The sequence below is a fragment of the Trichechus manatus genome, unplaced genomic scaffold (assembly GCF_000243295.1).
Source record: "Trichechus manatus latirostris isolate Lorelei unplaced genomic scaffold, TriManLat1.0 scaffold00036, whole genome shotgun sequence".
In the NCBI taxonomy this organism is placed as follows: domain Eukaryota; kingdom Metazoa; phylum Chordata; class Mammalia; order Sirenia; family Trichechidae; genus Trichechus; species Trichechus manatus.
In genome coordinates, this window is record NW_004443972.1 from 13,098,687 (window position 1) to 13,113,237 (window position 14,551).

General features: G+C 38.2%; 1 protein-coding gene across 1 annotated transcript in view; it reads right to left on the reverse strand.

Annotated features, from left to right (window-relative positions):
* ACVR1 (activin A receptor type 1) overlaps positions 1-14,551 on the reverse strand; it is a 77,056-nt gene that overhangs the window by 18,938 nt on the left and 43,567 nt on the right. Inside the window, exon 8 of the mRNA XM_023730415.1 lies at positions 440-715. Coding sequence (XP_023586183.1) covers positions 440-715 — 276 coding nt within the window. The remainder of the gene's footprint in view (positions 1-439; positions 716-14,551) is intronic.

A 14,551-nucleotide genomic window follows, 5' to 3' on the forward strand; every position in this document is an offset into this window, starting at 1 on the left:
AAGAATACTGACAAAAAGGGGGAAAACGCAGAACAGAATTTCAAATTATCATGCACTCTAGACCTTCTGGAGCCATGGAGAGTGGATGAACCCTTGAAACTACTGCCCTTTAATTATCTTTAAACCTTAAACCAAAAATAATCCCTGAAGTCATCTTAAAACTTAACAAGAGTTTAGCTTAACTAGTAAAAAAAGGTCTGCCTTCAGTATTATATTCTTTTAAGAATTATCTATATGGGATCAAACTGACAACAAATTGAAAGATTAGATAGGTGACTTAGGTGGCAGTGAGTTCATGTTAATGGAGGAGGAACAACTCAGAAAAGGAGGATGAGAATGGTTGCACAACTCAAAGAATGAAATGAATGTTCAACTGGTATGTTTTGCTGTGTATATTCACAACAACAAAATAAATAAAATTTAGGGGAAAAAAATTTACCCAAATCTGCTATGCAACACTGTCCATTCTTCTTAACCAGGATGTTTTTGCTCTTTAAATCTCGATGGGCAATGGCTGGTTTCCCTTGGGTCCCAAATATCTCTATGTGCAAATGTGCAAGACCACTAGCTATTGACAGCACTATTCGAAGACAGCTAACTGTATCCAGGGTAGTAAGCTGAAGATAGTCATACAACGATCCCATTTCGTGATAATGTGTAATTAACCACAACTGGGTACTGGAGTGTCTTGATGTCATGTCTGAAGCAATAAAACCTGGAGAGAGAGCAAGAACAAAATCAATATTCGTGTAAGAATTCCACATTGTAACTTTTACTATCTAGAAACAGTAATCTACACAGTAGACATCATTTATAACAAAAACACATTAACAGAGAGAAAGAATAACATTTATTCCTTAAAGGGGCACTGCTAATGAATATAAAAGTATCATATTCATTTCCATTGAAATTAATCATTTTAAAAACTATTTTAAATTGCATTAAGATTTAGGTAGAAATAATACCTTTGTGCTCACACATAGTGACACTGTGAAGCTCTTCTTCATGTAGATACCCTAAGCAAAGATCACTTATCAACCACGAAAAAGAACATAAACCTCAGAACCTGGAGACCTATATTCTAGTCCTGACTCTGACTATAATTTGCTATATAATATTGGAAAACTCATGTAAACTCTGGTCTATGTCTGCTCAGATATAAAATAAAGCAATAAAGTGGTGAGTCTACATTAAATGGCTAATTCATCAAGTAATAAAAAGAAATATTCAAATATAAACAAGCTCCTATGATGCTCTTACTCAAACAAACAAAAAAAGAATTGATAAGTCCAACACCCATTCTTGATAAAAACTCTCAGTAAAATAGGTATAGAAAGGAAATGCCTCACCATAATAAAAGGTGTCTATACAAAACCAACAGCCAACATCATTCTTAACTGAAAGACCCTGAAAACACTCCCTCTGAGAACATAAAAAAGACAAGAATGCCGTTTATTTAACATTGTGCTGAAGTCCTACCTAGAGCAATAACGCAAGAAAAATAAAGGCCATACAAATTAGTAAGGATGTACTAAAACTATCCCTATTTGTGAATGATATGATACTACACATAGAGAACCCAAAGAACTCCACAAGAAAACTACTGGAAGTAATAAAAAGATTCAGCAGAGCAGCAGGATACAAGATAAAATAACAAAAATCAGTTGGATTCCTATACCCCAATAAAGAAAACTACAAAAAGGAAATCAGGAAAGCAATACCATTTATAATAGCCCCTAAAAAAATAAAATACTTAGGAATAAATCTAACCAGGGACATAAAAGACATATAAAAAGAAACTACAAAACTACTGCCAAAAAACAAACAAGACCTACATGAATGGAAAAACATACCATGCTCACGGGTAGGTAGACTCAACATCGTAAAAATGTCAATTCTACCCAAAGCAATCTACAAATACAATTCAATCCTAATCCAAATGCCAACAACATTCTTTAATGAGATGGAAAAACTAATCATTAACTTTCCATGGAAAGGAAAGAGGCCCCAGATAAGTAAACAACTACTGATGAAAAAAAAGAATAAAGTAAGAGGACTCGCACTACCGGACCTCAGAACCTACTATATAGCTAAGGTAGTCAAAACAACCTGGTACTGGTACAATGACAGATACATTAACCAATGGAACAGAATTGAGAAACCAGATGTATATCCAGCGACCTACAGTAACCTGATCTTTGACAAAGGCCCAAAGTCCATTAAACGGGGAAAAGAGAGTCTTTTTAACAAATGGGACTGCCAAAACTAGATGTCCATCTGTAAAAAAATGAAGCAGGACCCATACCTCACATCATACACAAAAACTAATTAAAAATGCATCAAAGACCTAAATATAAAACCAAAAACTATAGAGATCATAGAAGAAAAAATAGAGTCAACGCTAAAGGCCCCAATACAAGGCATAAATAGATTATAAACCATAACAAACAATACACAAACACCAGAAGGTAAGCTAGATAACTGGGATCTTCTAAAAATTAAACACTTATGCTCATCAAAAGACTTCACCAAAAGAGTAAAAAGAGAACCTATACATTGGGAAAAAAATTTTGGCTATGACAAATCCAACAAAGGTCTAATCTCTAAATTCTGTAGGAAAATCCAACACCTCTACAACAAAAAGACAAATAATCCAAATAAAAAATGGCAAAGGATATGAACAGACACTTCAACAAAGAAGACATCCAGGTGGCTAACAGACACATGAGGAAATGCTGGAGATCACTAGACATTAGAGAAACACAAATCAAAACTACAATGAGATACCATCTGACCCCGACATTAGTGGCATGAATCAAAGAAACAGAAAATAACAAATGCCGGATAGGCTTCAGGGAGACTGGAACTCTTATGCACTGCTGGTGGGAAAGCAAAATAGTACAACCATTTGGGAAAACGATGTGGTGCTTCCTTAAAAAGCTAGAAACAGAAATACCATAGGATCCAGCAATCCCGCTCCTAGGAACATATTCTAGACAAGTAAGAGCTGTCACGCGAATAGACATATGCACACCCATATTCACTGCAGCATTATTCACAGAAGCAAAAAGATGGAAACAACCTAAGTGCCCATCAACAGATGAATGGATAAATACACTATGGTACATATACACAATGGAATACTACTCAACAATAAAGAACAATGATGAATTTGTGAAACATCTCACAACATGGATGAATCTGGAGGGCATTATGCTGAGTGAAATAAGTCAATCAAAAAAGGACAAATGCTGTATGAGACACTGTTATAAAAACTCATGAAAAGGTTTACACACAGAAATAAACAATCTTTGACGGTTACTAGGGAAGGGAGGTACGGGGAGGGAAAAACACTAACTAGACAATAGGTAAGTGGTAACTGTGGTGAAGGGTAAGACAGTACACAATACTCGGGAAGCCAGCACAACTTGACCAAGGCAAGGTCATGGAACCTTCATAGACACATCCAGACTTCCCAAGGGACAGAATTACTTGGCTAAGGGCTGAGGACCATGGTCTCGGAGGACATCTAGCTCAACTGGCATAACATAGTTTATAAAGAAAATGTTCTACATCCTACTTTGGTAAGTAGTATCTGGGGTCTTAAAAGCTTGTGAGCAGCCATCTAAGATACTCCACTGGTCCCACCACATATGGAGCAAGGGACATAAGAAAAAGATTAGTCCAAAGGACTAATGGACCACAACTACCACAGCTTCCACCAGACTGAGTCCAGCACAACTAGATGGTACCTGGCTACCACCAGCAACTGCTCTGACAAGGATCACAATACAGCGTCATGGACAGAGCTGGAGAAAAATGTAGAACAAAATTCTAACTCACAAAATAGACCAGACTTACTGGTCTGGCAGAGACTGGAGAAACCCTGAGAGCATGGCCCCCGGACACCCCTTTAACTCAGTACTGAAGTCACTGCTGAGGTTCACCCTTCAGCCAAAGATTAGATGGGCCCATAAAACAAAACGAGACTAAATGGGCACACCAGCCCAGGGTCAAGGATGAGAAAGCAGGAGGGGACAAGAAAGCTGGTAACGGGGAACCCAAGGTCAAGAAGGCAAGAGTGTTCACATGCCGTTGGGTTGGCAACCAAGATCACAAAACAATATGTGTATTAATTTTTTAATGAGAAACTAATTTGCTCTGTAAAACTTCATCTAAAGTACAATAAAAAATAAACAAAAGAAAAGAATATTATGCCTCACCAAAAGAAAAAAAAAAAAGACAGTGGTGTTTGCTGGCTAGAAAACACAGATATAAAAACAGTGAAATTACAATGTTGTAAGATGTTAATCGGAGAAATAATGTACAGAGGGAGGAGGTATGAGGGAACCCTGCAGTTTCTGCATATTTTTCTGTAAACCTGAAACTGCTAAAAAATAGTCTATGTTTAAAAATTACAATGTAATGTGAAAAATACTGTAATAGTGCTATCTGCAAAGGGCAACATGAGCCCAAGAGTAGGAAATTATAATAATTCAAACAACCATAGTGTCTATCAGAAAGTAACAAATGAATTGGTCTTGAAGAGAAGTAAGATATTGACAAGAGTAGATAAAGAGATAGGAAGATATTTTTCTAGAAACTCTGAAGGAGATTTTTGGGAACACAAAGAACTGTAGAAGTCAGTGGCAGTGTCTACTGTAGCAAATAAATTGTCATGTGTATGCTTGCTTTTTCTGCTACACAGGTGTCTCTCTAGAGTTATTCTTATGTATGTGAGACATGATTACGGACAGTGAAGCTTGGGACTTATAAATAGAACAGAAAATTAAAAAGAGAGAAAGAGAGATGGCTTGAGGAAGAATTAAATCACCTGTGAAGGTATCAGATAAAAAGAAGACACATAAAAATGCCTTATAGTTGCATAGTACTTTAGATAAAATTTGTAAGTCACTTTCACATATATTTTCTCATGAGATTTTTCTCAACAGACCAGTAAGATGAGTATCACTATATTCATTTTGCAGATTAGAATGTTGCAACTGAAAGATGTTATATGACTTGCCAAAAATTACACACAGCCATTAACTTGCTAACAAATCCAAGTTGAGTGCTAGTCATTCTGGTTACCACACCTTGCATAGGAAGGCTCAGGAGCAGAGAAAGGTCCCCTACTTGATCATCATCAACAACTATAACAACGGCAGCAGCCAATATTTATTGAGTACTATGTGCCAGGCATTTTACATGTATTAACTAATTTAATTTTCCAAAACCAGAAGGAAGTAGGTATAGTATACTATTGACAGATGAAGTCAGTGATGGCCTCAGGCACTCTGGCTCCAGAATCCATCCCCACTATACCATACTGCCCCCAAGACAAGTTTACTTCTACTTAGAGGACAATTTAACATTTTTACCTACTGGACATCAGCAAAATGAACTAAACAACACTTCAGTGCCTTGCCACCTGCCTCTTAATCCCTCTGAGACAGATCAATGGCCAGCCACAATTTGTCTCCCCCTCCTTCCTGCTCAACAGTCCCTCCTTGTCTCCCCATAGCTGTTTTTCTTGGAGTCTTTACATTGTATCCATCAAAAATGTGCATTCTGATATTAGTTATTCTTATTAAAGAAAATGTTCTTTATGATTTTAAAACCAAATGGCATTAACCTTTAATGTCTTGGTCAAAAATAAATATCCCTAACTATAAAGCACCACTGAAAACAAACTTAATTACTGTTATGTTCTGTGTGGCCTCTATTGATTTCTCCCCACAAGGGTGAGCAGCCTCTGGTTTAATAAATAAATAATAAACAAAGAAATTTTTACTCTCTCACCTTTCCTAATTCCCCTAGGTCTTAAAGAAGGATGTATATGTTTTGTTAATTATGCTTTAGACCTTCAGGAAAAATGACTTAAATAACCAGGATTTTTTTTTTTTTTAACTGTTTAAATGTGAATTATATAACTTCTCGGCTTCAAAATTCGTGAGCACTTTGATGGGATATTTGTGTTTGAGTCAAAGCGCTGCACTGTTGGTGGAGGTTAAAAGTTGAACAGGTGCCTGTAAGTTGGTACTGCGGCAAAAGAATTGGGTGTGTTCATTAAAAAGGGAGAAAATAATTAGGGAAGAGGCCTCTTATTTCACTGCCAAAACCATCCTCCCAGACTCCTCAAGATCCAAAATAAATAGCAGAGTCTTAAGTGAGGTGGGCGGAGCCCCTTGTGGGTCCCTCACTGGTGACTCTCCCTGGGCAGCTTTAGCAGGTGATAGGTGAGGCTACCACGAAGTAGTTAAGAGTGCTGGATCCTGTATATTTTCAATAACAACAAAAATAAAATATTTAAATACATGATCTCATTTATTAACTGATACACTATTGACTTGTTACAGCAGATTAATAATTAACTATATACCTGGGTTTATCTTCCTTAATTAAGTAGAGTTTAATTTTTTGACAAAATGATTGTATTTAGCTTTCTGGTGTTTTACTTAGGATTTTTATAATTTTATAATTAAAATTGTGTTAAGGGTTTAAAAAAAAAAAAAATGTGTTGAATCCTGGAGCCAGACAACCTCACCTGACCATCCCCAAGCTGGGGGATCTTGGACAAATCACTTAAAATCTCCTATGCTCAGTTTCATGATTTGTAAAATGACAGTAACACCAATATACATCAAAAAGGGTTACTATGAAAATAGAATTATTACATTGTTGTTAGGGGCTGACTCATAGCAACCCTATGTACAACAGAAGGAAACACTATCCGGTCCTGTGTCATCCTCACAATCATTGCTGTTTGAGCCCAGTGCTGCAGCCACTGGGTCAATCCATCTCCGATATGGTCTTCCTCTTTTTCATCACCCGCTACCTTAGCAAACATGTCTTTCTACAGGGACTAGTCACTCCCGATAACATGTCCAAAGTGTGTGAGACCAAGTATTGCCATCCTTGCTTCCAAGAAGCACTATGGCTGTACTTCTTTCAAGACAGATTTGTTCCTTCTTCTAGCAGTCCATAGTATATCCAATATCCTCCGCCAATACTATAATTCAAATGCATTAATTCTTCTTTGGTCTTCTTTATTCATTGTCCAGCTTTTACATGCATATGAGGCAACTGAAAATATCCTGGCTTGGGTCAGGCACACCTTAGTCCTCAAAGTGACATCTTTGCTTTTCAATACTTTAAAGTGATCCTGCTTTCAGCCAGGATCCATCTGACATCAGCAACAATATCCCTCATTCCACGTCCTCTTCTGAATCCAACTTCAATTTGTGGCAGCTCCCTATCGACATACTGCTGCAAAATGCTTTTCAATGATCTTCAGCAAAATTTTTACTTGCTAGTGATATTAATGATACAGTTTGATAAGTTTCTCATTCTGCTGCATCATCTTTCTTTGGAATGGGCATATATATAAATCTCTTCCAGTCTCAGTTGGCCGGACAACACTCTTCCAAATTTCTTGGCATAGACAAGTGAACACCTCCAGCACTGCATTCATTTGCTGAAACATCTCAATTGGTATTCCATCAATGCCTGGAGCCTTGTTTTTCCACAAATGCCTTCAGTACAGCTTGGAATTCTTCTTTCAGTACCATCGGTTCCTGATCATATGCTACCACCTGAAATGGCTGAACATCAGTCAATTCTTTTTGGTACACTGACTCTGTGTATTCCTTCCATCTTCTTTTGATGCTTCCTGCGTTGTTCATTATTTTGCCCATAGAATCCTTCAAAACTACAACTTGAGGCTTGAATTTTTTCTTCAGTTCTTTCAGCTTGAGAAATGCCAAGTGTGTTCTTCCCTTTTTGTTTTCTAACTCTAGGTCTTTGCACATTTCATTGTAATACTTTACTTTGTCTTCTCAAGCCACTCTTTGAAATCTTCTGTTCAGCTCTTGTACTTCATCATTTCTTCCATTCACTTTAGCTACTCTACCTTCAAAAGTAAGTTTCAGAGTATTTCTGACATCCATTTTGGTCTTTTCTTTCTTTCCTATCTTTTTAATGACCTTTTGCTTTCTTCAGGTATAATATCCTTGATGTCATCCCACAACTCGTCTGATCTTGGGTCATTCGTGTTCAATGTGTCAAATCCATTCTTGAAATGGCCTCTAAATTCAGATGGGATATATTCAAGGTTGTATTTTGGCTCTAGTGGGCTTGCTCTAATTTTCTTTAGCTTCAGCTTGAACTTGCATATGAGCAATTGATTGCCTGTTCCACAATCAGCCCCTGGCCTTGTTCTGACTGATGATACTGAGCTTTTCCATCGTTTCTTTCCACAGATGTAGTTGATTTGGTTCGTGTGTATTCCATCCAGTGAGGACCACGTGTATAGTTGCCGTTCATGTTGTTGAAAAAAGGTTATTTGCAATGAAGAAGTCGTTGGTCTTACAAAATTCTACCCTGTAATCTCTGGTGTCATTCCTATCACCAAGGATATATTTTCCAACCACCAATCCTACTTCGTTTCCAACTGTCACATTCCAATCATCAGTAATTAGCAACGCATCTTGATTGCACGCTTGATCAATTTCAGACTGCAGAAATTGGTAAAAATCTTCAATTTCCTCATCTTAGCATTAGTGGTTGTGCGCAAATTTGAATAATGGTCAAAACATTTGGGCTTCCTTGTAGGTGTTTGGATGTTATCCTATCACTGACAGCACTGTACTTCAGGATAGCTCTTGAAATGTTCTTTTTGACAATGAACACTATGCTGTTCCGCTTCAATTTGCCATTTCTAGCTTAGTCGACCATGTGACTGTCTGAATCAAAATGGCCAATACCAGTTCACTGCAGCTTACTAATGCCTAGGATATTGATCTTTATGTGTTCCATTTCATTTTTGACAACTTCCAATTTTCCGAGATTCATACTTCGTAAATTCCATGTTCCAGTTAATAATTGATATTTGCAGCTGTTTCTTCTCATTTTGAGTCGTGCCACATCAGCAAATAAAGGTCCCAAAAGCTTTTACTCCATCCACATCACTAAGGTCAACTCTGCTTTGAGGAGGCAGCTCTTCCCCAGTCGTATTTTGAGTACCTTCCAGCCTGAGTGTCTCACCTTCCAGCACTTTATCAGACAATGTTCTGCTGCTATTCATAAGGTCTTCATTGGCCAATTTTTTTGGAAGTAGACCAAGAGGTCCTTCTTCCTAGTTTGTCTTAGTGTGGAAGCTCTGCTGAAACCTGTCCACCATGGGTGACTCTGCTGGTATTTGAAATACCGGTGGCATAGCCTCCAGCATCACAGCAACACACAAGCCACCACAGTAAGGCAAACTGACAGACACCCGGTGGTTATAAAGTGCTTAATAAGATGCCTAACACATAGTAAGCATTCCAAAATAGTTGATCATTATTATATTTTAAGAACCCAGGGCTCAATTAAGGCCACAACTACCTCGTACTTTCATATCTTTGTTGACAATTTTCTTTACTTACAATTGGTCTCAAGAAATTCTAACTGATTAAACAGTGAGACAATGCCTTTTGAAAGTATAATATAAAGCTCTGGAATGGAATTATCTTATTAATTCAACCACCTCGGTTTTAGTGATGAGGAAAAAAATTCTCAGGAAGGCGCAACTTTGGCCCAACATCATACTGAGAGTCTAATGCTGCTGAGAATCGAAACCACTTTTCAAAACTACCAGTCCACTGTTATTGCCACCATATAACACAGCCACCCGTCACTCACTTATTTGTTGGCTTCTATACCAGACAACAAAATCTGCTGCTGTCAACTCCAACTCATAGCGACCCTACAGGACAAAGTAGAAATGCCTCATAGTTTCCAAGGCTGTAATCTTTACATAAACCTGGTGCCACATTTTTATCCCAAGCAGCAGCTGGTGGGTTCGAACCACCGTCCTTCAACTTAGCAGCCAAACTCTTAATCACTGTGCCACCACAGCGCCTTATACCAGATATAGCAGAAAGAAAAGCTGAAATACAAACTGCTGCTATTGTGTGCCACTGAGTCCATTCCAACTCATAGCAACCCTGTATGATAGAGTAGAACTGCCTCATAGGATTTCCTAAGCTGAAACCTTCATGGGAGCATACTGCCAGGTATTTTCTCCCACGGAGCCACTGGTGGGTTCAAACTACTGACCTTTTGGTAGCAGCTACACACTTAGCCACTGTGCCACTAGAGCTCCCTGAAATTCAAACTAGTCCATTTGAAAAATACTGTTTTACAGGTTTAACTAGAAGGATCGACAATGAGGGTCCAGAGTTTAATACACATACACACACACACACAATTTAATTATATATTTTAGAATAAGGAAGACCAAAGAAGAACTGATGCCTTTAAATTGTGGTGATGGAGAAGAATATTGACTATACCATGGACTGCCAAAAGAATGAACAAATCTGTCTTGGAAGAAGTACAGAATTCTCCTTAGACGTAAGGATGGCAAGACTACGTCTCATACACTTTGTACAAGTGGTCAGGAGGGATCAGTCTCTGGAGAATGACATTATGCTTGCTAAAGTAACAGTCAGCAAAAAATAGGAAGACCCTCAATGAGATGCACTGACACAGTGGCTGCAACAATAGGCTTAAGCATAACAACTATTGTGAGGATGGTGCAGGACTGGGCAGTGTCTCTTTCTGTTGTACATAGGGTCGCTAAGAGTCGGAATCAACTCAATGGCACCTAACAACAACGTTTTAGAAGGTTATAGATAGCAGTAATCATGAGCATGGGAAAATCATGATCTGATATCAAATACAATTTGCTCTTTTGATAGCAAGGAAAGAAAATGATCACAGAAAACCATAAAGTCTCTACATTCAGAAAACTGGTAAAAGAGAAAAATCTTAAAAAACATTGCGCATCTCTACCATCTTTCTCAACTAAAAAGACTACAGAATAAGATCAATCTACATGGCTGTGATCATAATGAGGGTAGAAAGATCTCATGAATTTAGAATTCCCATAAATCATTTGGTAATACAAAATGGACAATGTTCTGACCTATGTGACCACAAAAAGACAGCCAAACTTGGCTTTCATGAATCTTGTTGAAAAGGTAACTTTCAAGTTTCCCATGTGACTGAATACTGAGCACCTGGTTTGTGCAAGGTACTATGCTCAGCACTAGAGTGAATGCGAATACAAGGGAAATAATTCTCATCTTCAGTGTACAATGGAGTAGCATCAGAGGTCATTTAATTCACGTGCATGGTGATGTCTAGGGGACTTCTGTGGCATTCCCAAGAAATAGCAAATATTGGAAATAGCTACACATGAAATATTATACATGAAGGTTAAGAGACTCTTTAAAAGTCACTACTAAGCAGGCTGCGAGATCGAGTGTGAGAGGGGATGAGTGAATATACCTTTCCTTGGTGAGTCTTAGACCCCACATGTCTCTCAGAGTATGTGCATCTGCCCTGTTAAGAGTAATCCTTCTGTTTAAAGATAAGTAGTTCTTATAATCATGGCTTCCAACACAACTGTCACGGATTGAACTGAGTCTCCAAAAATATATGTCAACTTGGCTAAGCCATGATTCCCAGCATTGTGTAATTATCCTCCATTTTATGTGTTGCAACTCCTAAACCTCTATGTGTTAATGAGGTAGGATTAGTGCTACATGTATCTTAAGTCACCCACTTACTCAAGACACCGCCTTACTTGAGTCAAGTCACACCCTTGCTTGAGTCACACCTTCCATCTTACAAGAGATAAAAGGAGAGAGAAGCAAGCAGAAAGGAGAGGGACCTCACTACCACCAAAAAAGAACAGCCAGGAGTGGAGTGCATCCTTTGCACCTGGGGTCCCTGTGCTGAGAACCTCCTAGACCCAAGGGAAGACTGAACATGTAGATCGCCAAGGAACACTAGACCCACAGATGTTGAAAGGAGACAAGGACATTCCCCCAGAACGAACAGAGATAGAAAGCCTTTCCCTAGAGCGGGTGCCCTGAATTCAGATTTCTAGCCTCCTAAACTGTGGGAGAATAAATTTATGTTTGTTAAAGCCATCCACTTGTGGTATTTCTGTTATAGCAGCACTAGATAACTAAGACAAAAACTAACTCTTAATCTGTTGCTCAACCTCAATCTGCTTCAGCATCAGAGGAAAAACTGGGCCAGCCTGTACTTTCTAGAAATCAACATGCCTACCTCAAAAGTTATGGCTTTGTGAGGGACATTCAAGGGTAATTTTGGCTGTAGATAAATTTTCATTTCTTGCCCTGACTCTAGAATTTAATTATCACCATCACTACTATATGACCATCTGGCAGATTACAGCTACACAATTGTGGTTAGACTGCCGTGTGGTTCTCAGCTCCATTATTTAACCTGTTGGGTAATTTAACCTCTCTGTGCCTTAATTATCTCATCAGTTAAAAAGAAGAGTAGCTACTCTCCCATGGTTGTGATGATGATTAAATGAGAAAATGCACATAAAGCACTTAAACAGTACTTCATTCTTCTAGCAGTCCATGGTATATTCAATATTCTTCGCCAATACCACAATTTAAAGGCATCAATAATTCTTTGGTCTTTCTTATTTACTGTCCAGCTTTTGCATGCATATGTGGCAACTAAAAATACCATGGCTTGGGTCAAGTGCACCATAGTCCTCGAAGTGACATCTTAGATTTTTAACACTTTAAAGAGGTGTCTTGTAGCAGATTTGCCCAATGCAATACAATGTTTGATTTCCTGACTGCTGCTTCCATGGGCACTGATTGTGGATCTAAGTAAAATGAAATCCTTGACAACTTCAACAGTTTCTACGTTTATCATGATGTTGCTTATTGGTTTACTTGTGAGGATTTTTGTTTTCTTTATGTTGAGGTATAATCCATACTGAAGGCTGTAGTCTTTGATCTTCATCAGTAAGTGCTTCGAGTCCTCTTCACTTTCACCAAGTAAGGTTGTGTATTCTACATACTGCAGGTTGTGAATAAATTTTCCTCTAATCCTGATGCTGCATTTTTCTTCATATAATCCGGCTTCTCAGATTATTTGCTCAGCATACAGATTAAATAATTATGGTGAAGGGATATAACCCTGACGCACACCCTTCCTGATTTTAAACCATGCGACACTTTCTTGTTCTGTTTGAACAACTGCCTCTTGGTCTACGTACAGGTTCTGCATGGCACAATTACATATCCTGGAATCCCCATTCCTTGCAATGTTATCCATGATTTGTTATAATCCACACAGTTGAGTGCCTTTGCATGATCAATAAAACACAGGTAAACATAGACACCTAAATGTTCGTGGCATTCCCAAGAAATGGCAAATATTAGAAGTAGCTACATGCAGGAGTATTTGTAGATGAAGCTTACGAGACTCTCTGGAGGCAATTAATAGGGAGCCTTGAATGCCAAGCCAAAAATTTACAAATGTTGTTAGCAATGTGGGTGTCATCAAAGACACCATGAGTAGAGGAATTACTGCTCCCTGCAGAAGACAATTCAGCGTGGAGAAATAGATTGGGAAGGGGAAGCCGACAGCAACAACACAAATGGGGAGGATTAGGTGATGACTAGGGCTTATGGGGCAAGGGAAAGGGAGAAATCAACCACAAAAATTAAGATAATTCTGAGATGAAACATACTCCCATACTGTTGAATCAAAACTCTGGGCAAGGTCAAAACCATTACTTGCAATCAACTTAACTCAGATTTAAACACTAAACCGGCAGTCCCAGGATGTAAATAAATTCTAGCAATGGCCTTCCTATAAGCCAAACCTAATCAAACAGCCATAAAATGCCAAAAACAAAAAAACATTCTATACAGAGTTAAATTCTTCATAAACTTTATATCTGCTTTCAAAGAAGCACTCCAGGCAGCATTCATTAACCTTTTATTAATGTCACCACATTTATTCTCACCCTTTATACCAAAAGGTTGGCAATTTCAGTCCACCCAGAGGCACCTCAGAAGAAAGGCCTGGTGATCTGCTTCTGAAAAATCAGCCATTAAATACCCTATGGAGCACAGATCTATTCTGACACACATGGGGTTGCCATGAGTCAAAATCAACTCTATGGCAACAGTTTTTGCTGTTGTTGTTCTTAATACCACCATGGCAGTATTTCAATAGGCATTCCACATACTTCACAAATGTTTCTAAGCTTTAGTTTCCAAATTAAAATTTATGCTGCATCCCTCTGTAAATCTGAGCTTTAAAACGATGCCTAGTTTGAAGGAATGTGCATTTAATTATGATGTCCCTGGGGGCTGTGAATCTCTAGGAAACAGTCCAAAGATCTTTCTTAGTTTGATTCAATAAGTATTCAAAAACAGTGAGCACAACAACTAGCCGACGAGGCCGTGAAGTGAACAACATGGGGCAAATTTCTGTTGTTTAAATAACGACCTGCAGATGTAGGAAGAAGAATTAGCAATAACCATTTCCTTTTCATCATCCAGAGAATGATTAACTTATTTGCAGATTCAAGCAAGAAACTAGTGTTAAAAGAAAAACAGTATATGTAAATGCTGGAGATCCCTAAATCGATTTTCAGAAGAGACTCTCAAATTCACAAGCACCTGAAAAGACAGGCAATTATTTCTGTCTAGATACA